This window comes from Vanessa atalanta, chromosome 9 (genome assembly GCF_905147765.1).
Source record: "Vanessa atalanta chromosome 9, ilVanAtal1.2, whole genome shotgun sequence".
Lineage (NCBI taxonomy): Eukaryota > Metazoa > Arthropoda > Insecta > Lepidoptera > Nymphalidae > Vanessa > Vanessa atalanta.
Genome location: NC_061879.1, coordinates 3,802,990 through 3,828,543, shown reverse-complemented (window position 1 = coordinate 3,828,543; position 25,554 = coordinate 3,802,990). Strand labels below are relative to the sequence as shown.

General features: G+C 31.8%; 2 protein-coding genes across 2 annotated transcripts in view; both read right to left on the bottom strand.

Moving 5' to 3' along the window:
* Window positions 1-1,695: 1,695 nt before the first annotated feature.
* On the bottom strand, window positions 1,696-8,138 carry LOC125066398 (pancreatic triacylglycerol lipase-like). The gene is made up of 8 exons (XM_047674462.1): window positions 8,099-8,138; window positions 5,425-5,512; window positions 4,914-5,062; window positions 4,279-4,530; window positions 3,653-3,844; window positions 3,265-3,436; window positions 1,880-1,972; window positions 1,696-1,763 (listed from the first exon to the last, which is right to left on the bottom strand). The coding sequence occupies exons 1-8, from the start codon at window positions 8,136-8,138 to the stop codon at window positions 1,748-1,750; spliced, it is 1,002 nt and encodes a 333-aa protein (XP_047530418.1). The 3' UTR covers window positions 1,696-1,747.
* A 3,032-nt stretch (window positions 8,139-11,170) lies between these two features.
* Window positions 11,171-25,554, bottom strand: part of LOC125066312 (cadherin-related tumor suppressor) — a 105,543-nt gene continuing 91,159 nt past the window's right edge. The window contains exons 4-9 of the mRNA XM_047674354.1: window positions 21,598-21,799; window positions 20,992-21,179; window positions 20,197-20,619; window positions 19,589-20,090; window positions 14,106-19,464; window positions 11,171-13,925 (exon numbers count right to left, since the gene is read on the bottom strand). Coding sequence (XP_047530310.1) covers window positions 11,339-13,925; window positions 14,106-19,464; window positions 19,589-20,090; window positions 20,197-20,619; window positions 20,992-21,179; window positions 21,598-21,799 — 9,261 coding nt within the window. The 3' untranslated portion in view covers window positions 11,171-11,338. The remainder of the gene's footprint in view (window positions 13,926-14,105; window positions 19,465-19,588; window positions 20,091-20,196; window positions 20,620-20,991; window positions 21,180-21,597; window positions 21,800-25,554) is intronic.

Below are 25,554 nucleotides of genomic sequence, written 5' to 3'. Positions count from 1 at the left end.
GCATGTTCACCTTCAAAATATCCAATCCAAAAGGCAAATATGATTCAATTTGAAATGCGGAACTAAAAGTTCTTTACGTATTTTTTACGTACCCTTTACTTTAAGATTTATTTATTTTAATTTCAGATTTAAATAAAATACGATAGTTGTGAAACAAAACTCTAGGAAGTTATAAGTAACTACTACACAATATTTGATTTTTTTTCTTTGCGTACCAAAAAATTTTACATATAAGTACATAAAACGGGTAAAAAAAAATATTATGAAATTTCGTGTGAAGATAACATAAGCCAACTAACTCTTAGGAAAATAGGAAAATAAAATAAAATACCAGTTTGAAAGTATCAACCACTTATGGAACTACACTATATTCTATGATTTATCCGCTGAAACAGTTTGAGAATAATAATTTTGCGATATGTATTCAGGAAAAAAATAATGAGAATTAATTAAATAAAACAAAACAAAAAGTAAAATTTACAGTTTATTTACATAGTAATATCTTATTATCATGATAATCGACATGTTTCAGTAAAGGTATCGCTAAACTTAGCGATATCGCTCAGTTTGGCAATATTATTTTTAATTAATTTGGTTTTTTAGTGTACTTAACTCTTAAACACATTATAATAAATTTAGTGCGCTTTACTTATTCACAATACCTTGAAAGTAAGATCGATACTTTGCTTCTGAGCGAAACAAGTTTGGACATAATCGATATTTACATTTTGTGTCATATTAATTTGATGCTATAAATGAAGAAGAGATAATCAAATAAGAGAAATACGGGAATGCGTGACGCCGTTATGTATTTAGTGATGTTTGAGCTGCCCGTTGCGAGAATAAGAATAAGAATTTTATTTACTACTTGATTGGCATGTAGCGAGTCCCATCTAAACCATACAAGGACCCAATCAAATATACACAAAAAATTTCATCGAAATTGGTTCAGCCTTTCAGGAGGAGTATATATGTCGCAGGCAACTAGCTTAATTAGGCATTCAATTAAACGCCGAGCCACTTTACTAAGAGCCGCTGTTCAATCAGCGACCTGAATGACACTCGGACAATTCATCTTCCGTTCATTGAATAGGGTAACTTGCTTTAGATATTCCTTTTTTAAAATTGGTTATAAAAGCCCGACTCTAACTATATTTGGTATTCTCGGTCTGGCTCCTACCCTAAATTGCTCCGTTCCTGAGATATTCGCAAAAATAAATATTGCAATTCTAATCTTAAAATTAGCTTGTTTATCAACAATTTCGATACTTAGTGGCCATCGGAGCCATTTGGCTGCGACTTATATATTTTATCGATATACTATCGAGCGGTTGCAACTGTTCGTTTCTTTGTTCATCTGTCATCTCTTAATCATTCCATGAGCGTGTTCGTGCAGGTAACATGAAAACAAAACCCTTGAATATATTTCATTTAATATATTGTAATAATATCAATAAATTTATTTTTCCAAGTTTCAATTACAACCAAGTGTGTGTGTTTTATTTACAAATGTATTTGAAGTGTTAATTAAAGTGTGACATTTAAATGGCAACCATATGACGCGTAAAACTTGCTAAGAAAGACAAATAAAATTAGATATCGTTTCAAAATCACCAAACCCCATTTTATTGTAAAAATAATTTAACACAGTGCTTATGATTTAAAAAAAAATACATAAAACGTTAGAATATTTAGATTAAAATTGATGTTTTTTTTCTGACCCTGATAATCATGGCCCAGCTTTAAGTTATTTGTCATCGGTCCTGAAAATGTATACAGATTTTAAAATTAATATGGAAGTCGGTGAAACGTCTTGCAATATTAATGTTACACGTATGCAGATGGTGTTAAATAATAAAAGCATGTCGGTAATAACTACCAATCTGTTGATGCAAATCTTCTAGTTCTCGTATTAGGGCCACGAGCGTAGGGAGGCTCCGAGTTGGTACTAAAGAAGAAAATACCTGTAGTACTGAAATAATAATATTTCGATTTAATTATATTACAATTAACAAGTTTTTGGCATAACGAATTAATGCTACGTTCATTGAAATTTAAAAAAAAAATAGCAATACGTCAAAAAATATATAATTGTATAAAATCCAAACAAATTAATCAGTGGCCATAGGGTATAAGTAAGTAGACGCTGATCATATTTGTGCAAGGCTCTTTGATTTGAGAACAGTAATGATTGGTTAAGAATTCACTTTGTATCTCACTCGTAAAATGTTTACAACAGATTGAAGATACCTTTTATAATTATTATAGTTAATTTCGCGTATTAAATTCTGACATTTCACGCTCGTTATGCGGTGAGTTTCGAGTTTTTTCTTACAGAATAGCTCTATGGTAGTGTAAAAGTACATTGGTGATGTAATCAAAAGCAGAGTTGTGTTTATTAGGTTCCTTTTTTTATTGTGTTTATTTTATTACCAAGTGATTGGTACTAAAACAATATGTAATTAATAGTCATACTTGTAATAACTTCAAAGCGCCTGCTATAAAAGTAAAGCAATACTTAAACTTAATATCATACAAAAAATAATGTAAAAAATTAATGGTATTAATGATATTTAGATTAATTAAAGGCTCCGAGATTTTAATTTGGAATTTTAGACAATATTATGATTAGGTATATTGTTTAACGTACATCTGACATAGGATTTACGCCTTTGAATCAAAATTATCTACACGTCAGGGATGTGATATGTACTGTAATTTCGGATCTGAATACGGTACATATTATTCATATATCTGTAGATATATGAATAATATGTTACTGGTTTCAGATACGGTTAGGGATACAAATTTAAAAATTCTTAAAGAGATAATGACAAGCTTGGCTTTAAATGTTCGCTAATATTTAGAATTAGGTATAATCACGCAATTAGCCATAAAAACAATTAGTTACTCTCTTAAAATATAACACGATATAAAATCAATTTATTATCTATGTAAAAATATAATAAACAGTTTTATTACTGGATTCGGCTATGATTTCTTGATGAGTATTGAACACGCGTCTTTCCACGTTCAATTGTCGGCGTTCAATAGTATTGAGTGACGCGTGCTTGATCAATTCGAATATACGACATAAAAGTGTGACGACAGCAAAAATTATAAACTATATTATATGATTATCTATGTTTTGAAATTTAAGTGTAGTTCAACGTGGAGGGGCTCGCCTTCGTGAGTGAATAGATCTTTACCTGTATTTTGTAATTTTCATAAGAAGGTAAATATATTATTGAATTTATTACTTACTTTTCCGATACATATTCGCCGTACAGTACTTCATCACTGGGATAGAATAGATCACACCATCCAATTATGTAAGTTATCCAGGAGTAGCATTTTTTTGCATAAAATCCCGTGGTCGTTAAAATTGATTCTGCGTAATAGATCGGCGCTCTAGCGTGGTCACAACCAGATTTTGCTAAAATAAGGTTTTATATATTACATCATAATATATTCGAATCGTACGATCTTCAGACTGATTATTAAAATGTAAAATTTGTAATACAACAATTTCCCACTATAAGACCTTAAAACCCCCACCTTATTCACATAATCATCCAAAGGTTAAATTGTAACTTTTTTATTTCTATTTCAAAACAGGTATTCGTTTACAATATTAGTAAAGATTCCTTACTTTGGTTTTCAGTAGATGTACAACCAGGTTGGACAACACCTCCATTAGAATAAAAGTCTGCGTGACCACTAGATTCTAATTTCCCTTTCGCTAAGGCATTAGTGTGAAGAACATCGACATAGTGCGCATCGCTTGAATCGAGTTTCTTCAATTTATCCATCGTTGCAAATAAAGGTAAAGCCGGATCAAGTCCTAGAAAATATTTTAGCTGCTTAGGAAAATTAAGTTCCCAATAATTTCAAAGTCTACATTAAGCAAATAATATTACTTTGAAACAATATTGATGTTCATAATATCCCATTTTAATAATGGTACCTTAAAAATGATCAAAATATAGTTTACTTGTGGCCTCTTGGGAGCTATTTTAAATTGTCATTTTAAAAGTTAAATTAAATTTAAAGCCACCACCGCGTCAGGAGAATTGAATCTGTAGATTCCTCAGAATGTATTCTGAGGCGGTGATCAAGAATCTCACTAATTTCTATTTTATGACAATAACGTCACAATAACGTTATAATTAAATACATTTCAATTATTATTATACCAACACGTCTCAAAATTTCTTATTTAATATAAATTATTGATTTGATTTGATATATAAAGTAACATAATAGTATTCGTTTTACCTGATATTCTATTAAGTGTGCCTGACTTTAGATAGTTGGAAACATATCCGGCAGTTTGCCCGCCTAGACTAAAGCCTATAACATGAAACTGTCCGAGCTCGAAGCCATGATTCTGCACCATTTCGTCAATCAACTGCGCTAGGCACATTCCTACCAGCTCAGTGTTGCGAGCGGCTTGAATGTAACATGGCTCCAATGCGATTTTATTGTAGTCAACAGATATTATGTTGTAGTCACAGCATTCCATGTATGCTGAAACACGGTTTCATTTGAAATTAGTAATTGAAGAGTTTTGTTTTAAAAATATAACTTAGTGTAATAACAATCCATTATGAATTTGCTTTTTGTATGAAGTATGAAATAACATAGAGAAATATTAAATTGTTACAAAATTATGAACAAGGAGTTCTCTTATCGCTTAAAGAGCTCTTCCAGATGCTTGCTTCAGATGTCCTATGTATTTTATTAAAGAAAATAATCGCAGTGTCAGTTTGCAAAGAATTGTATAAACAATCCTTGCCCTTCCAGAAAAGCTTAAAGTTAGTGTTAGTGCGGATGAGATTAAAGATTGACTCTAATACTTTCATAACATGTGAATACCTTTCTGATTATTTTTATCAATATGGTGCTATTACCTGGCCTTATTTCCGTGTTAGGAGAGAAGTCTCTGTGTCCCGTATAACCATGTATTAAAATCTTAATTGGACTATTTTTAACCCAAGGAGCTGAAGCTATGGAATCTGTGTCCGAGACCTTTAACTCGTGAGGATTGTTTTCATTTGCCCTAAATAAACAAAATACGAAAAAGTAGCAACTTAAAATTAAAACAGTATATGTTTTTATTCTTGGCCTAGTTTATAGAAAAGGTGGATTTTAAACGAATATTGCAGGCTCTAATCAGGTCACGCACCACCGAATTTTCATCAGAATAGTTTCAAGTATCAAATAAAATTATGCCACGCGTATGTGTATTGTAAATGCCATTCTGTAACATAAGCTATAAAACTTCTCCTGCAGAGAAAATCAGTAACACATCAAAGGCCCGATACTTTATTTTTTTTTGTCAAACTAATGATACATTTTTATTTAGTGACCAATTTAATTGATGCAATACGTAAATACTATTCTTTTATTCTAGTCTCTTACCTGGTGTATAACCAAAAAGTAACATTTTCATTCGGACAAATTAGAGGTGGAGACACACAAATATTGTCAAATATTGCAAATCCTTTTGCTAGAACATAAAATTAAAAGACATAAATATATAAATAGTAGCTAGACACAGTTGGAAAAAAATACATTCGGATTGGTTATGTTAATTGCTGATAGTTTTGTGTTTGTTGACTCCTCTATGTACTCGCAAGCACCTATCGGTGATTTCACATAAGTATTGCTTTATTCCAGTTTGAATTATGACTGTAATTACAATGGATTTTCATAATGTTTTGGTGGTCAAAAGTAGAGGTAATCACTTGTTGTAAGTTGGTTATTTGCCTTTATTTGATAAATGTTTGTTCGATTTTATATTAGAAGATTTGAGTATGTAAGTACATTGTACATTCACAATGATTGTCTTAGTTATGAAGTCTAGTAAAAGCTGAATAAAAGACCTGAAAAGTGGGATATTTTTAATTAGTAAACGCGGGTACTCGAAAATACAAGGTTTTCTTTATAAAAGCATCGAAATTATATGATATTGACGTTACCCTAGAGGAACAAGACATAAACTGCATTTTTTGTGATATAGTTATCTTTGAAGGAAGTATCACTTGCCCTCTACTTACTTATCTAGAATTTAAATTAGGTAAGTCTGTAGCAGCGTATCTTAAAGTATAAGATGTCAAGATAGTAAGTCATTAACTTTAGTTTGACCGATATTTCCATAGTATGAATCTTTTAGATGAGCTTAAGGCAAGTTGCTTATGGTACTGGAATTGCTATGTGAAATTGCATTCCTAGATATATTACATTGACAGGCGAAAAACTATTCCGAAATCTCTGGTGAGGTAAGAATAAGAAATGATGGCATAGATTCCGTAACTGCTATTATCAGTTACGGAGTTGGTTGGATGTTCTTTTTAAATGAATATATATGAAGCTAGTCTTACGCAAATTGGTAATGCATTAAGCATTAAAATTAATTATTCTGTAAATAAATAATCTGCGATTAATATCTTTGAATTTGTATGTAAATATTCAAAAATTCATTGCTATGTTTTACTTTAAGTATAAAGAAAGCCAATGCATTTTTAAATCGTGTAACTAATTGAATTGTCACAGTATTGGATGTAATTAGTAGATTTGTTCTTGAAAAAATTATGTTGATTAGCCTTTTTGTTTAATTAGTTATTTTGCATTAATATTTGTGATAAAAAATATACTTACAACAGCTCTCGATTTATTATGTGATACAATATTACTTTTGTTTATAAATAACTGCTTATTTTAATTAGATTACGTTTTTAGTAGTAGGGCTTTGTACATTCCCGTCTAGGTAAGTATCTTTAAATACTCTAAAAAGTACTCTTTAAATATTCTGCTGCCACACAAAACAATACTCAATATTGTTGTGTTTCGGTTTGAAGGACGAGTGAGCCAGTGTACCTAACTACCAGTGTGACACAAGGGACATAATATCTTAGTTCCCAAGGTTGGTGGCGCAATTTACAATTAAAAACTTCTTTTAATTATGTTAATTGATTTTTATTTTTAGCTTTATCGTGGTATCAATTTATGTTTATCCAAAAAAGATACTAATTACCCGTATGTACTAACATCTTAATTACCAACTAATGTACACAAGGTGCATTTTGAAAAGCTGATTTTTCAGACTCAGGAATATTTAAATTATTTTGCAGCAGTTCGAATCTTCTAAAACTTTAACTGAAAATTTAATAACGATATATTTAAAATTAGATTTCTAGACCGGTGGAAAAATAGAATTAAATTTGACCTTTTAATTTATTCACAAAGCAAAGTTCAGTAATTTCCGGTGTCAATTTAGTAATTCATGTTTAAATATGACGTTTCGACCTCAAAAAACTTTGTAACACATGAATAGATAAGATGGATTGTGATTTTAGGTAATTAAAAAAACCACGATGACATTGACCGAGAAAATATTTAACGATGTCATCGTGCTAGTAGTTAACTATTGTGTTGTTTACTTTTCTTAAAATTTAATCAAATAAAGCAATAGTAAGTTTGATATAGTAAAAATAAATTTATTCCATTTATTATTATGTATTAAAAATAGGACGGAGTGAAATATTAATATACTCGTAAAGAAGAAGAGACATAAGTTACTATGTCTGTTTAGCTGGAAACTGGATTTCGACAGAAAAACGATTGAAAAGGACGAACTTTTCTAGAATCAAATGGCGACTACTAAATGTATTCTGAACTAAAATCTTAAAAGACATGACGCCATTATGGACATGTTAGCCGAATACGATCCAGATCAGCCTTTAAATCAAGAATCCAAATATGATCAATAAAGAGAGGAACGCATCTAACACTAAAATAAAGACACATTTGAAAATGTTCAAACATAAAACATCATGTAATATATTTTTGTTATTCTGAAGTTAGAATTGTGAATTGAAACATTGGCACATGAAACTACTAAATCCAATCAAATTAATTGAATACAACACAGACAAATTCCGGAAAAATCGTCTGTAGAGATTTGATAGTGTAATAATAAAACATGATTTTTTCAACAATAAACATCAATGATTTTGACACTTAAGCTAACTTAATAATTGATTTTATCGAATATCGATTTTATTGAATTAAACAATAATATTTTTATACTTACAAAGATACAAGAAGAGAACAGCAAGGAGCGTATACGACATTTTAACGTTAATGTTTTATTTATTTTTATTAAATTAATCTGTGTTTTTGGAGAAAAATCAAAGTGCGTGCAGTTACTCGTCACAAACGAATAATCGTTATGCGTCAAATAGGTTTCACTAAGTAAAAAGCGTTGCACTGAAATACGACCTTGGAATATTACACCAATGGTGTCCAAAAAAAATTAGGAAACACACGATTTTTTTTTGAAGAAGCACAGGTCTATTTAAAAGAAAATCTTTCATGAGACTGGTGCTTCATAAATTTTATCACAAGTATAAAAACGCATTAGTAAATGAATTTTTTTTGGATAGCTAGTTATAAAAACAGCAAGCAACCTTGTGGTACTTAATCGGTGCTCTCGATACATATTATACCCTAAATTTTTTTTCAACAAACTCTAAATTCCCGAGTGAGCTATAATTCCGTTTTTCAAAATTGTGTAGCGGATGAGTTATAAAAAATACAAGAATGTGAACTAATTTGATTATATGAATATGTGGAGGTTACTAATATAAGTTAAATTTACAAGGTTTTTTTGACAGAACTTACAAATTATTAAAAGTTTCACATAGAAATATTGTATTCAAATTCGACATTGAATCTCATTGCGCTTTTCTAGTTTAAAATCTTGTTATTCAGTATAAAATTGAATGGTCACATAAATACTAATCTATACTAATATTATAAAGAAAAATTATTTTTTAATATATAGGGAGGGGGTAATGTTATGTTATTTATACCCCCAATGATCGATTCAATTATTTTATTATGCTTCAACTATTTTCATTACAAGTCTCTAGGAATGCGTTATTTATAACTTGATAAACCGTTTTAATAAGAAACGTTAAAATATTAAAAAAATAAAAATAAAAAAACAAACAAAAAAATGATTCTCCACAGTTTTGGTGTTCCAAGTTATGTAAATATTACCGGTATTAACAACTGTAGAAGCATGTATTGTCACCTTATCACATTAGAGTGTACTTTAAGACGTTAACGGTGTTCCCTTTATAATTATACTTAAGGCCTTAACTGATAGTGAAATTGAAACAAAACTTAACGCAAAGGAATATTTTGTAAATGTTATAAATTTAATTGTACATACATAATTAAGATATCTATTTTAATTAGGAAAAATAATAGCTACCGAATATTGGGCCTGCCCTTGATAGAAACTATTTACCGAGCCTATTGGAAGGTTAGTTTATACAGTTTTATACAGTATATTTCCTTTAAATAATAACAATTGAATTTGCTGTGAACATCATCTGTGTTTAGAGCACATAAAAAACGGGGCATGCAGTAGACAATTACAAGCGGACGGATCGCTTAGTTCAGAAACATTTTTAAATGTCACAATCTGAATTTTTAAAATATTTCTTTCTTTAACTGTTATTTATCAAGGGAAATGCTAATCTAGTGGACGAATAGTGGGTGTTTATAAAGACATCTTACTAACTAATGACGTACCAATCTAAATCAATCAATCAAAATATACTTTATTCAAGTAGGCTTTTGCGAGCACTTTTGAATCGTCATTTAACAAACTATTTTAAGTAAAGTTACCACCAGTTCGGAATGTAGATTCTAACGAGAAGAACCGGCAAGAAACTCAGTAGTTGCTCTTTTTCAACGTCTAAAATACAGTCATGTTAGTTAAATACAATTATATTATATGTATGTTATGTCTCCTGCCTGGAGATAAAATATTATCGAAGCTAGAAGAATGAGATTTTGAAAATAGATTTTTAAGAACATAAGAACTCGCTACAAAAGATAATTCATCCCTAGACTATAACAGAAAGATCTTGTTCTTTAATATAAAAAAAATCGTAATTATATATTTTTAAATGATTTCTTTATACAGTTTCATAGTAACTAACAAAAGTATTCATGGGAAATTTATATTTGTGATCTAGGCATATTAAATTGTATATTAATTATTTCGTTAGTATACTATAGTTACGTTTGAAAGAAACAAATAAATGTTTATTTAGGACCGGTCACAAATTTAAAAAGTATAAAATGTATAAAAAAATAAATAAAATAAACAACATGTAATATGATCCACAAAAAAAAACAACAAAAAAGGAAAGTAAATATAGAAAAGAGATTTGGTAAGCAATGATAGTTTAGATGTTATTACTTAGTTAAGGATTGTAAAGCCTTTCTCTGGACAAACGTGGTATGTGTTGAAACAATAAATTAGTAAGATCCAAAGAAACTTGAAATTATAGACGTGCATTTTTTTTTTTTAAATATAATTAATTATGTTAAATTAAAATCCTATTCATTTATTTCATGCTTTAAAGCTCATAGCTACATTCATGATTCAATATATGAGTTATTATTCTTTATCCTCTTATTACTAATATTACTTTCATAATATTACCTTAATTATTAACAAAATTTCAATTTCGTATATAATAAGAAGGGTCGAAGCATTTTATAATTTTTACTGAGTTGATGATACAGTAGAACAACTGGAAAAGTTTTAAAGGCTAATCATGAACTATATTCCTTATATTTATTTCATCATATTCATAAAAGAAGGTAGGATAATTTTATTGAAATAATAAGATAAAATAATTTAATTCAGTTTATTATTTACATATAAGTATATAATCAGTCAGTTCGTTTGAAAAGAAGACACATTTGGCACGTTGTTCACTAATTAATATGGCTATTACAAAATTGCATTATAGCACCCAAAATACTTAGTCTGTTTGGATTAAAAGTATCTATACACAAGTACACAGGTATTCAGACACTTTTTTTACTTTTTTATTAAAGCATTTACTATCAAATTATTCGAAACTCCAATATTCTAGTTTGTATATTTTAAAACACAAATATAAAAACTATGAAATTATTAATTTATCTTTATTAAATCACTATTTATTTTTGTTATCAACCGATTTACATATTATAGTCTTCTTAATGCATTGTACAAAACTATCATTGATATAAAAAATAAACTTATTATTACAATATCTACACATTATTCGACAATTATACACAATGAGGTTCACGATATTAGCTCATCTAATATAAATGCTTAATTATTATAACCTATAATTCAACAATTATGGCAAGAAATAAGAAATTACAAAGACCTTGATACAAGGTCCTAACAATTTTGTACAAAGTTTTAAAATCTAAATATCAGTACCTATTTACAGTGGGAACATATTATTATCTAAACGTATTCCTCGGACGGTTTCGGTGTTCCATTTGGCAATCTTAGTGAGGAAGACATTCGACCATTGACTGAGTCTGGAAGCTCAGCGATATCTTGAAAAACGCCTATCATACTTTCAAAATTTGATCCCCAATTCCAGCCTAACGAAGCTGGTGATCCGTTGGCTTGTCTGTACAAAGCTGAACCTACATGTGGAGCTAAGTCGTCGTCAGATGCCACTAAAGTGCTCAGTGAACCTCGAAATGAAGAATCAAAACTTTCATATGGTGGTGGCAGTATAGGTTTCTTATTATTATTTCCACTAGTAGCATTTTGTCTCCTTACATCTTCTGGTTTATCAGCACTTATACTGTTGTTATCGTATTCTATTTCAGAACATGTAAAGCTATCATTTCCACTTTCATCGTCTGAACCAGTAGAACTCCTATTGTCAACTTGTGGTGAATGGTGCCTGTGTGACATATGATGACCAACGCCACCAACCCGGGGTGCTTCGCTTGAACTCGATACTGCATCGAGAGTCGAGACTAGGCTAGACGTTCGTTGTCTTGCATTCATTCTCTCAATTTCTTCTGCTGTGAGGCCAGTTCCCACAGTCACGACCTGTGGAACCTGCGGTGCAGCACTGGGAGTTTTACGTCCAGCGGATGAACTTTGTCCACTTAACTGGGACATAACAGGGCTATTTAAGCTACGTTCACTATTACTATGTAATGCATCTTTGCCTCCTGAACTAGATGTAGTAGCTAATAACGCACTTTGAAGTGGTTTTCCAGATATATCATGAAGAGTAAGTATTCTCGGTTGCTGACTTAATTCACTGCTGGGTGATAATCTAGCTAAAGGAGTAGTCTGATGTTGCCTTGTTTGAGGTGGGTGTTGTGAAGTTTGCGAGAGAACTCTGGGTGGATATCCACTTGGATGATGTGGGGAATGTCTGTGTTGAGGAGTTTGATGTTTGTGGTGGTAACCTGCAATCGGTGGTGGAGTTGCTTTATATTTTCGGACACCACTAGCTTCACGATATCCTTTGTAGTGATAAACAATATCTATATCCGAAGGCGCTATTGAACTCGCGTTTTCTAGGTCATAATGTTCCGGTACTTCTGAATTGATATCCATTCCACCTGGGTGATCATGAGTGTGATGGGAAGTATTAGAAGAAGGAGTTGGTAAAGGATGATGATCTTCTCTGAGAGCAGGACTTTTACCAACTACTTCGCGTTCTATTATATCCGGTCGCTGAGGTCTAGGAGCATCCAAGTTCATTATTTCTCGGTCTTTATATTTCTTGGATAGTAACTCAGGTCCTACAATATGACCCACGTTACGCATGATATCTGCATTATCAGTTATGTAACTATTAAGACTAGTTTCATTACTATGAACATTTCTATTCATTAGACTGTCATTTGTACCAGCTATTAAATTTGGTGCGTTAAGCATAGCAGGACCTCCATTTTGTTTTGTATGTACCATGCTGTTTTTTCCAACTGTAACTGTGCCTTTTTCTTTTTTCTGTTTGCGTAGTCGAAATACAATGAATGAGCCGAAAATGGCAACAATCAATATTATGAAAAATGATATAACAAGAGTAATTCCGATGCTTAAGGGATCTGGATTTTGAGCTAATCCGACACCAAATGCACTATGACATCCAGAGAGGATCTTTCCTGTTTTAACTACTTCCTTGAAAATTGTCCCATTCCCAATAAATGGTTGGACTTCGTTCTGGATTGTAAAGTTCGCTAAACATCCTTCGAACTTGTTATAAGCTGATATAAACTCAGCTTTAATACCCCCTAAAGATATAGTTGTTAAATAAGGATCTAGAAAATCGTGTACTCCAGCTGTGTCCAACTCCTCGCCCAGATTTTTATCATCAACAATTAATCTAATAATACGTCCAAATGCCAGTAATGTGATATTGTGCCAATTTCCATCAGCAACATCAACTTGTTCTATTTGACTCATATTCACCATAGTATTTTGTTTAGAAGTATAACTTACTTTGCCTCCTTGTAATTCTATTAATGTATAGTATTTGTCAGTAGCGGCGTAAAAAAGCACTCCATCCTTTTTATGAGTTCTAAAGAGAAAGGATATTGATTTAGCAGGGTTATTTGATTTACTTAATTTACCGATTCCTTTTCCAGATTTTTTATCCCAAATTGTACTTCCACTATAAAATGAATCAAGTAGTTGCATTCTTCTATGCTTTTCTGATATTACGTAAGTTAGATATCCATTTTCTCCGATCGAAATACTTTGAAGTGAATGTAAGCAGTCTGGCGAAATAAGGTTGTTGTCACATTTGCAATAATGATTTTTCCAGGTGTCAAAACATTCTCCAATACCACAAATGTCTTCTTTATAGCAAGCTCCTTTTTCTTTACGTCCACAATTAGGTTCAACTCCCCGGGCTTGCAAAGGATTAGTTAAGTTTAATACACGCCCATTTATTGTTATGCTATGCATACAACCGACGAAGTCATCAGAATGAATTTGTCCTGGGCGCTCTAACACTGGATCAGCCTTATGAAGTCCGCCGATCAATAACGGTTCGTTGTTAAAATTTAATGTTCTGAAAAAAAAAATGAAACCTTCATAATATTCAATGACATTAATCTATGTTTGTTATATTATCTAATGTATGATACATTAACTTTATTATAAAGCCAAGAAAAATACTTTAAAAAAAATATTATTCACGTTTTTTATATATTTGCACAATAAAAATATACAAATATAAAAATATACATACCCTGCTTGTCCAGTATCATCGTCGTAGCAAGAATCATCACCTGGATCACAGTCAGTACAAACATCACCATGGTCAGTACATGAGGCTACACTTAGTGATATGACACGCCCATTTCTCGTTGCCGTTAATTTGTACCAATTTCCATCAGCAAGGCTTTTATCTGTATTAGTAAGGGCCACAGATGTTATGGAAGTTCTTGCACCTCCAAATGAGAAAACTGGTTTTCCACCAAGCAATTCTATTGCAATAAAATCGGATCGGCCACCAGTTTGTGCTCCATAATTGTATAATAGTAAAGCATCTGGCTTTGTAGTTGCAAATATGATTGTTATGTCATTTGTTGATGCGTCTAAAGCAGGGAATTGCATATAAGACAAGTCATTGAAACCAAACGTGGAGCTCTCACAATGGGTACCATAGCGTCCATTTATACAGCTGCATCTGTATCCAGGCTTAAGGCTTATGCAAATTCCTCCATGCATACACGGATTTGGTCTACAAGAATCTACTAAAGCTTCACATTGATTTCCACGATATCCTGGACGACACAAGCAGAAGAAAGAATTTCTATCGGAACTTTCTTTGCAAGAACCACCATTTTTACATGGGTTGCTACTACATACGTCATCTCTTTCTAGTTCACAAGTCTTACCTTCGCGCCTCGATGGACACGAACATACAAAATCATGACCTTGCTTGCGACATTGCCCACCAAACTGACAGGGATTAGGTGAACAAGGATCTTGTCGTTTTTCACAATTGTTTCCCATAAATCTGTCAGTACAATGACAAATATAATCGTGGCGAACCAGAGGCGATGACAATATCAACGTGGCACTTTCAGTAATTTTGGTGCCATCCAAGACATTAATTGAATCTGTACAAATACCGTCATTCTGACATTGATGCGTAGAACATGGATAATATGGAATTATAACTTGTCTTTTTAAAACCTTTCGGATTTCGGATTCCTTCGATTTTATATGATTCTGGGTACTTTCTTTTTTCCAAATAGAATTAATATTCTTAATAGCTATAGTCAAATCTATATTTTCTTTCACTTCATTTATACTATATAAATAAATATTTTCTTTATTTTTCATACCAACTCTTAATATTTCTAATAGTATTCTATAATAATGTGTTAGAAAGTCGGAAGATGTCATATTCAATATTCTTGTTGTTACAGACTGTTCAACAGTATTATTGTCGAAAGAAAAATACTCTACACTTATAGACGAAACAACTTCTTTATGTATGCCATCATTTCCAGATACTGAAAACGAATAGCCCTGACCAGGCCTCACAGCATTTGTATAGAGATCACATCCTTTTCTTATACTAAATAATGATAGCGTGCTGTCAGATGCGTCCTTGATAATTTTACATTTATAGTCACCTACTATGTCTGGATCATTAGGTTTAACGTCTGCTATTTTGCCAAAGGGTATTTTATTGTTAAATGCATGTACTAAAACATGTGCTGATCTGGGTGTTGGAGGGTTATCATTTCTATCTAATATCTTTATTTGTATGGAATAATTAGAATGCATGACAGGTGTACCACTATCTTCAATTTGAATTTGAACATCTAAGTATGGTGTAATTTCTCTATCAATTTTTTTCGTGGTTAGTAGAACACCTGTATGCTTATGAACTTTGACATAACTCTGATGTTTTCCACCTATTATAGCGTATGAAAAAGGTGCACCATTTGGTGGTAAATCCGGATCCTTTGCGGACAAAGTAGTGATGCTGGTATTAGGAGGTTCATTCTCATATACGAAACCGTCAAAGCTATCAACATCAAAAACAGGGCCGTTGTCATTTATATCCGTTAAAGTTATTTTGACAGTCGTCGTACCAGTTTGTGGGGGTGCACCTGTATCAATAGCACCAATAACGAGCGAGTATGCTGGTAACGTTTCTCGATCTAGATGTCGCGTAACTTCAATAACTCCACTTTGAGGATCAATTTTAAAATCTTGGTTTGTGTTTCCTTCAATTATTGAGAAACTGAATTGATTGTTTTGTGGACGCACATCCTTGTCAACAGCTTTCACTTGAATTACCTCTTGGCCTATATTAGCACCTTCTGAAATTGTTGCTTCATAATAATGTCTTAAAAACTCCGGTGGATCGTTACCGTCTTGTATTGATATGATGACTTGAGCTTCGTCAGTATCATTTCCATGTATACCACCTGAATTTTTCGCTAATACTGTTAATACAACTCTATTCTGTGTTTCTCTATCTAAGTATCTAGCAACTCTTATTACGCCTGTCTGTGAATTAATACTAAAACCTTTATCGTTACTGGAGCCAACAAATAAGTAGTAAATGATTCCATCCTCTCCTCTGTCTTGATCAGTGGCTTGAATAACGCCTACATTCGCTCCTACTTCCGCCGATTCAGACACATCAAAATGAAAAACAGGTTGGATGAATTTCGGATAATATTCATTAACGCCTGTTACATGAACAACTACTTCGGTCATATTCCGCATTATAGTATCAGGATTCTCAGCCATTATTTCTAAATTATAGACTGCCTTTTCTTCATAATCAAATATTTCTCGCGAAAAAATTTCACCCGTATTTTGATTAATATAAAACAATGATAACATTTCATTTTTCAAAATATGGTATTTTATAATAGAATTTTTAGGAGAGTCAATATCAACAGCTTGTACTTTAAATATAAAACTATTGATTGGTGAATTTTCAGGCAAGTAGGCAATATATTTTGATTGATTAAACTGAGGAGCATTATCGTTTATGTCTGTTAAAATAATAGTGATAGTGGCTGTAGTTTCTTTTGGCTTAAATCCAAGATCTTTTGCCGTTATATTCAATCGATATTCTTGAATCTCATCGTAGTCTAGTGGACGAAGAATACTTATTGTTCCTGAGACAGAATCAACACAAAATTCTTTACCCTCATTTCCAGATGTGATAGCATACCTTACAATGCCATTAGGGCCTTCATCTTCATCGTTTGCATTCAATGTTAAAATAGATGAGCCAGTCGGTTCATTTTCAGGCACTATCACTTGATAACTTAATGCAGTAAATCTTGGACTATAAATATTTTCACCCGTAACGACAAATGTTAATTTTGTTTCTTCAAATTGAGGAGGAACTCCACGATCAACTGCCTTTATTTTAAGTTCATAATACTGCCCCGTATAATAAAATTGTTTGGAAACAATAATCCATCCATTTTCTTTGTCAATAGTAAAGTATATAGTTCCATTTCCACCCGCTACGAAATATTCAATTTCAGCGTTTATTCCAAAATCTAAAGTATCTTCAGCTACTAGTCTTACTATTTTTTCACCAAGGGTTGCGTCTTGAGGTACGGGTATTAATTTTTCGTGATCTTTAAATTTCGGCTTATTATTGTTAGCATCTACGACATTTATTGTCACCAAGCATTCTGATGACATTGGTGGTTTACCGTTATCGGTGGCAACGACGATAACAGAATATGTATTTTCAGGCGACGAATTAACTGAAGTTCGTTTATAATTCATCATAAACTTACTAAGTATTTCGCCTGTAGCTGGATCAATAGTAAAAAGATCAGATGTTTGTTGTAACGAATATGATATAATTGAGTTAGGGCCTTGTTTATCCTTATCTGTAGCTATTACTTGGCCAACAAAACTATTCTTATTTTGTAATTCGGGAAAATTAAAACTATAATAAGAATACTCAAACTCTGGCGCATTGTCATTTTGATCTTGTATGGTTATGGTCAAAGGAGTTTCCGATCGCCAAGCTCCATCAATTGCTGCAACTTTCAAAATATATTCATCTTGTAATTCTCTATCGAGAGACCTGGCAACAGTGACATTACCACTTATGGGATCAATAATAAATTTTTCACCAGGATTATCAACGAAACTATACGTAGCATTAGCATTTGGGCCCGTATCTAAATCTGAACTTGTAACTCTTATTACAAATGAACCAACTTCGGCATTTTCTGTGACATTTACGCTAAAGAGTCGTGTAAATCTTGGAGGGTTGTCATTTTTATCCAAAACTGATACAAGCACTGTCGAAGTTCCTATAAGCTGTGGTACACCATGGTCGACAGCTTCCACTAAAATTTCATAAAATGCAATTGATTCTCTATCTAAAGCAATATTTGTGAAAATTTCTCCACTTTCCGAATCAATTACAAAAGTTTCCTCATAATCATTAACAAGTCTAAAAGATATTCTTCCATTTTCATTGGAATCATCGTCGTGTGCTTCAATTTTTATTACTGTTTGTGGTGGAGATTCTTCTTCAGGAACTGTTGCATTGTACAACACATTTTCGATGACAGGTGCGTTATCATTTGAATCAGCAACTTTAATTTCAATTTCAATAAAAGACTTCAGGGGTGGATTATCGGAATCTTTAACTTCAAACCAAACTTCGTATAGAGGCATTGTCTCGTAATCAAGGCCTTTCCCCGTTATAAATATTTCTCCACTCATTGGTTCAACTCTCAAAGCATCGCCGACATTACCTCCTGCGACAGAATATTGTAACAACCCTGTTGGTCGTTTTTTGGGCGATGTCGCAGATAGTCTAGTTACTAAAACTCCTTCTGGTGTATCTTCGGGAAAGGTAAAAGTTAATTTATTATTTACAGTAAATTTTGGAAAGTTTTTACCGGATTTTGGTATTAGAATCAATTCTGTTGAACTTTGTCTTGAAAGTACTCCACTATCAGTTGCTAATATGATAAGCATAAATGTCGATCTATTTTTATCTTTATACTTTATTAAATTTTCTTTTGCTTTAATAACTCCAGTGTCTTTATTTATACTAAATAAGTTTTGGTGATCTCCTTTCAAATCATAGATTATTTTTCTATTAAGACCGATATCATTATCTTTTGCTTTCACACCAAAAATAAAATCACCTGGCATAGTGCGTTCAGAAATGTAGACTTCATACATCGTTTGAGGAAATGTAGGAGTATTATCATTCTCATCGTCTACTATAATTGTAAGGTTAGCAGTAGCAGTTCTAGGATCAGTAGTTGAAGAATCTTGAGCCATTATTATTAAGTAGTAAGCATCCCAGTCTTCTCTATCTAATGTAGCATTTGTTGAGATTTCACCAGTTACAGGATCAATTTTAAATCTTTCTGATTTATCACCAAGAAGACTATACTTAATTTTTGCATTATTTCCAACATCTTTATCTATTGCTTTTGGTTGTAGTATAACAGTGTCAGGTGGTAAGTTCTCTTTAACGCTAGTTTTATAACTTTGCCTTTGAAAATCAGGACTATTATCATTAACGTCTTGAACAATAATTTTGACAGTACCAGAACCAGTGAGTGGTGGCGATCCTGTGAATGTACGAAAAAAAGTAATTAATTAATATAGCTGAAGTCATTAGCTTAAATTATTAAATATAATGAAGTCATTCCATTCAAATGATAATAAGATATACCATAATAATAGCAAAATTACCTGTATCCATTGCAACTAGTGAAAGCGTATATTCATCCTGAGATTCGCGATCTAATGTTCTCAATAAAGAGATTTGTCCAGAAGAGGCATTAATCTTAAAAATATCTGCATCACCTTCTTTTATAAAGTACCGAACTTGGTTATTGAAAGGTGGAGAATCAGCATCATAGGCGTGTACTTTCAATATGTATCCACCGTTAGGAGGAATAACATTTTCCATAACATAAGCTAAATAAGGCGAATCTAGAAATGTTGGTGGGTTGTCATTTATATCTTGAATCGAAATTGATAATTCAGCGGTATCAAATCTCACGTCATCTTTAGCACAATCTTCTGCTTTTATCAGTAGTATATAACGAGATTTCCTTTCAAAATTTAAATTTTTTGCCACTCTTACAATACCAGTATCTTCGCTTATACTAAAATCTCTATTTTCATCACCAGATGCTATAGAATATCTAACTCTTCCGTTAGCATCTTCATCTATATCTGTTGCAGAAACCTAAAATAAACAAAACAATATTTATTGTTTGAATTAATTAACAATATTTAATAATACTATATTAACAGCGAATGAATAACTTAAATTTTAAGTTATTAAAACTTACTTGTAGTACACTTGCGCCTATACTGGCATTTTCAGGGACTGAAGCGCTATATTGTTTTGGATCAAAAACCGGACTGTTATCATTTTCATCAAGGATTTTTATATAAATTTTGGCTTTAGTATTATTAGGCGGATCTCCTCTGTCCTTAGCCGAAATAGATATTGTATAATTAGATTTTAGTTCCCTATCAAGTTTTCCAGTTGCTCTTAAAATACCATCAACATTTCCCAATGTAAAATATCCATTAATTTCTGGACTGGATGCCATAAAATATTCAACATATCCATTGCGACCTTCATCCTTATCAATGGCCTTAATTGTCATTACAACCGTGTTAAGGGGAATGTTTTCAGAAATAGCAGTTGTTTTGGACGAAATAAATTCGGGTGCCATATCGTTGACATCTTTCAATTGTATTGTAACCTAAAAATTTATTTAAAAACATATGTTAGTTAAACGCAATTTAAAAAAATATATAAATAAGAGTTACATGTGTGTTTAGTGAGTTTATAATATAAACTTTTTTTAACGTTTGTTTCATATATTTTATGGAAGGATCGAGTCTGAAAGTCCCGAAAGAGTATTGAAAAATAGACGATGTATATTATGTATTGTAAATAATTAATGAGTATAGTTGATATTTCGTAAATTACTTAGCTATTTAAAAGATAGACATAACTTTTGAAATACGCTACAAACCTTTTTTTGACAGATCTTAAAAATTTAGGATTTATTAACATACTTAATTATTTCTGAATAACTAGTAATATTCAAATAATATATAATATATTTAACCTGTACAGTTGATGACAGTTGAGGTTCGGGTGGCTTAGCTAAATCTTTAGCGGTCACTATCAAGTTGTATAACGGAAGTGTTTCTCGATCAAGTAGTTTTGCAGTTATTATTGTTCCGTTTGGTGCTATTGAAAAGTCTTGATTTTCATCGCCAGATGTTATGCTGTAGATCAGTTTTCCATTTAGTCCTGTAAATAATAAAAATAACTCAAATAAGTAAAATTCTAGATGAAATAAAATTATAAATGGAAGTTGTTGGGTATTCAACTGCAAACTAAGAATTATTAGTTATGTTTATAAATATTCATAAAATACACGGAATTAGGTACCATTAGTACATATATTTTGTTTATTAATGAATAGTAATGAAATTAAAAGTCAATGAAATTTGTACCTACTATGTAGCAGTTGTTTTATATTTTATATTTTAATATACAAATGACATTAAAAAGTACTTCAAAATACGTTATTCTAGTATTTAACTTTTTAACATATTTTGAATGAAGTATAATTTGTTGTTAAATTATATCTATTACATGAACAAAAACTTGATGTGTTACAGAGACAATTGCCATTAAGATAATATAAATGTCATTGTGTTCATACCTGCATCCATATCAGTAGCACTAACGGTGACCACAGAGGTACCTATTGGAACGTCTTCTAGAATTTCATTGGAAAAACTCATAGGATCAAAAATTGGCGCGTTGTCGTTAAGATCAATGACATTGATGTAGACTGTGACGGTACCGGACAAAGATGGATGCCCGTTATCCTGTGCTTGAGCCACGAGAATGTAGTGTTGAGTCTGAAAATTTATATACAAATAAATCAATTCTAAATTTCAAATGATATTTCATTATACGATTAAATATACTATTGCAAAAAGATGATACGGACTTTCATCGGGGATATACTTGTATCTTTTTCTTTGGATAAAAAAAATCTAACCTATTAACCATTTAACCATTGTTTCAATTTTATAACTTTAAATATGCATTGATAAATCAAATATACCCTACAACTAATCTATACACACGAAAATATAATATAAAGTATTCAGGAAAAATACGCCAACAATGTTAAATTATAAAATATTTGAAGTACAGAAATATAACATCACCATTTTAAGAATCCGTCTGGCATTCAGATTTGCCATATAATAGGTCATCAAAGCTTTCCAACTATGACAAGCTCTCTCATTCTCAGATCGTGAAGCGAGATGGTTGTTTAAAAAAACAGGCAGCGGCCTCGGAATCCGGCTCGTGAATGTTTTGCCGACGGTCGCTTTGTCAGACATTGTTCGGGCCTTAATTTCGATGGCGAATCCAGTGGGCAAATGCCGAATATGATGCGCGACGCCAAAAAACTGTACCGGGATGAAATTAGCAGCTCTCTAGTGGGGTACGCGGAATTGGCGGGCGGTCGAGAAAACGAATGTACAGCGAATTGTTTTTACTAATTAACTAAGCCGGTCCGGTAGATTTGACGAAGAACTAACGAGACAAATGGTCGCTCATCTATTTAGACATTAGGGTATTATCAATTTAATGCCATTTAGAGTAAATAAATTATTAAATACATAAATCTATAGTTTGATCGGTGTTTTTTTTTTACAAAATCAATCTTAAATCGAAAGTATTCTCGGCAGTAACGTTTACTAAAGTTTGCCGCGCTCATGGTACCGAACAGGTTTGAATGAATAGCGGGATCAAATAATACCTTGCATAGACCTACTTATGCGAAATACCAGGATACTGCACGTCACAATGTGATCTATGAATATTTTAATAAAGATTATATTAATTTAATATAAAAAAAGTATATATTATATTTTATTTAAGTATATTAAAATAACTCTCGAGATACGTGCGTTTTAATAATAGAATTTATATCAATTGTTATAAAAGTTTCATTACTATATTATAGTGTGCAAAAATTAATAAATTTCAAAGCGAATTGTATAACTTGGCACGTCGTCTAGGTAACTGCTGATTTATGGTTATAAAAAATTAACGACTTGTATGTCATTTTACTGCACGCCAGGTAAGTACTACAATAAGCTAGTAAAGATAAACTCTCCAGTAAAAACGACATAAATAAGCTTTGAGCTGTGTTATAGATAAAAAATCCGCAATATCCCAGGCTAAGCATCTAATTTATTACTTACTTAAATAAATACCAAAGAGTGCGCGCGTCTAAGAATTAACTACCATAAAAAGGTAGTTTTAAGGGATTTGTGGTCTTTTATTAAAAACATTTGAATATCACTTAACAGAAATATAGTATTTAGTATTTAAGTTTAATTCTCACGCTCCAATTAAATAAATATTCACTCGTCGTGTAAAACCCTAACTTCAAGTTTAAGCTATCGTCTGCAGCAAAAAAACAACAACTTTAAATCATTATATTTACACATTTTACATATAAATATAATTATTAAAGATCATTTCTATACTTAATATAATTATTTATAGTACAACCTAAAAGTAATAAACTGTAAGAACTATTTATTCAAGTTAATAAACAAAGAAGATAAGTCGATTCACTCAGTAATAGTATTAAGAATTTATTTTAGTATTAATAGATGAACCGGGCTTTATATCGATGCTTTATAAAAAGAACTCTACGGACGAAACGGTCTTTTCACCGAGCTTGCATTAAAAACTCGCTCAAGGGCATCATCGCCCTTCGTCTCTGAATTGCACATCTTACCTACAACATCAACAACATGCAATATTTTACGGAGCTCGTAATAAATTTAACTTATCCGTATCTTATTTTTACGCCTAAAAGGCATTCCGGTAAGTGACTCTGAACGTTTTACAAGAACTGCGAATTATTTACCCTTAACTAATTAACAAACCTAAGCCAAGTAATTATGTGTTAGTAAAAATTAAGATTACTTAATACGCGAAAGGAATTTTAAGTAAGTCAGGTCGAAACAAAGTTCAGCCTTACGAGCAAGTTCTTATTGGTATTGAACTGGGTATTGGTGGGCTCTTATTGGGGCTCTGTAGATGGACGCTTGGATCACAAGAAAATCATGGGTTCAAATTTGTTTAAAATTTATATCGTGCACAGCGTTAAAGAAAAATATCGTGATATGCATGCATGACATTAGCGTGGTGGAAGATATCCAACCATATTCTAAACATACCCGTTGTTTTGCAGTAGGACATATACAGGTGGCATGTGTATATTACATTTGTACTTTAACTATTTATTTTTTTTACATCTTACAGTTTTCATATAAAAATACGGATTCCAAATTAACACATGCATTCACACTACTTTCTAGTTAGTTTTTTCTTAATATTAGATATTTCTTGCGATCTTTGAAAACAAATATTTAAGACCAAACAGCTTTTTGAACGTAACATCGTGTCGTGCAATAGAACTACTTGAGCGGTCATCGCCCTGCCTTAGATTTATGTTAAGATAATTGTATCAACTGCAAGAACAAGCACACGAAGTATCATCAAGTGGACGATAGTGCTTTAAAGGCAGACAAAATAAATAATCGATTATACGTTGTTGTCCAGTCAATAATGCATACCATTTATATATAAGTATATTATATATATTTATGTATGATTTATTTTCTCTTAATTGCCCAAATAATCATTAATTAATATGTATGTACTGACCTGAATCTTAAAGATATTACATTCCGTGTAATAAACAAACAGTCATACAAAAAATGATAGATAACATAATGTAATACAAAAATAGTTATACGGTCACATTATACTTTATAATGGTCTGAGTTAATTGAGGACGCCTTTAAAATAATAAATTTAAATGATAAGTGTAATTAATAAGTTAATAATTTAGACTATCGAAAATAATAACTAAACAAAATTTTCCGATCTTCAATTGTCAATTTGTACAAGATAGCAATCTCTTGCAATAGAAAGAAACAGTTGCTCACATCTATACCTAGGTGTACTGGTCAATGCCCCGTCTTGAATTTTGTGGCGGAAAATTCATAACCTCTAGGCACACCATAATAACGCTAGATGCACGTTTCTCCCGCGAAAAGTAGCACGAGAAGATTCTCGAACAAAGGGTTTATTCATACACAGCCATTCTGATTTGTTGATAATTATTTACGCTTTGTATTTTTCATATACAATTTATATGAACGCTATTTTATATATGGATTTGTCGTTCGTTTAAATATGAGCCTAGGGAATCAAACACGTTTTGCAAGCCAAATGTCGTGGGCTTATAACTGACAAAACATTGACTTTTCCAAGTCCTAAGCTCGTGTTTATAATTATAATTCACCTCGTGCTTGGCTGTTCAGAAAAACATCGTGAAGGAACCCGTATATGATGGAAGAATTCCGAGACATGGACTTGTACAACGTAATCTGTATTGAAGCAGCGTCGTGGATGACGCTCCGTTTCCATCTCCATAATGGGATGAAAGGCTTTTTCCCACATGTGGGCTATATACGAACTTTTATAAATATATTTTTGTTACCACAATTCAAAGAAGTTTTACGGTTCAGTGGTTCATAAGAGTTTTGTTTAATATGCTCATAACATTCTCTTT

What these genes read in the sequence shown, in the direction of transcription:
- LOC125066398 (XM_047674462.1), bottom strand. Translation starts at nt 8,138, where the DNA reads ATGTCGTATACGCTCCTTGCTGTTCTCTTCTTGTATCTTT. An exon ending in TAACACGGAAATAAGGCCAG is followed by an intron (nt 4,531 to 4,913) that starts GTAATAGCACCA and finishes ACCGTGTTTCAG; the next exon opens with CATACATGGAATGCTGTGAC. An exon ending in TACATCTACTGAAAACCAAA is followed by an intron (nt 3,437 to 3,652) that starts GTAAGGAATCTT and finishes ACCTTATTTTAG; the next exon opens with CAAAATCTGGTTGTGACCAC.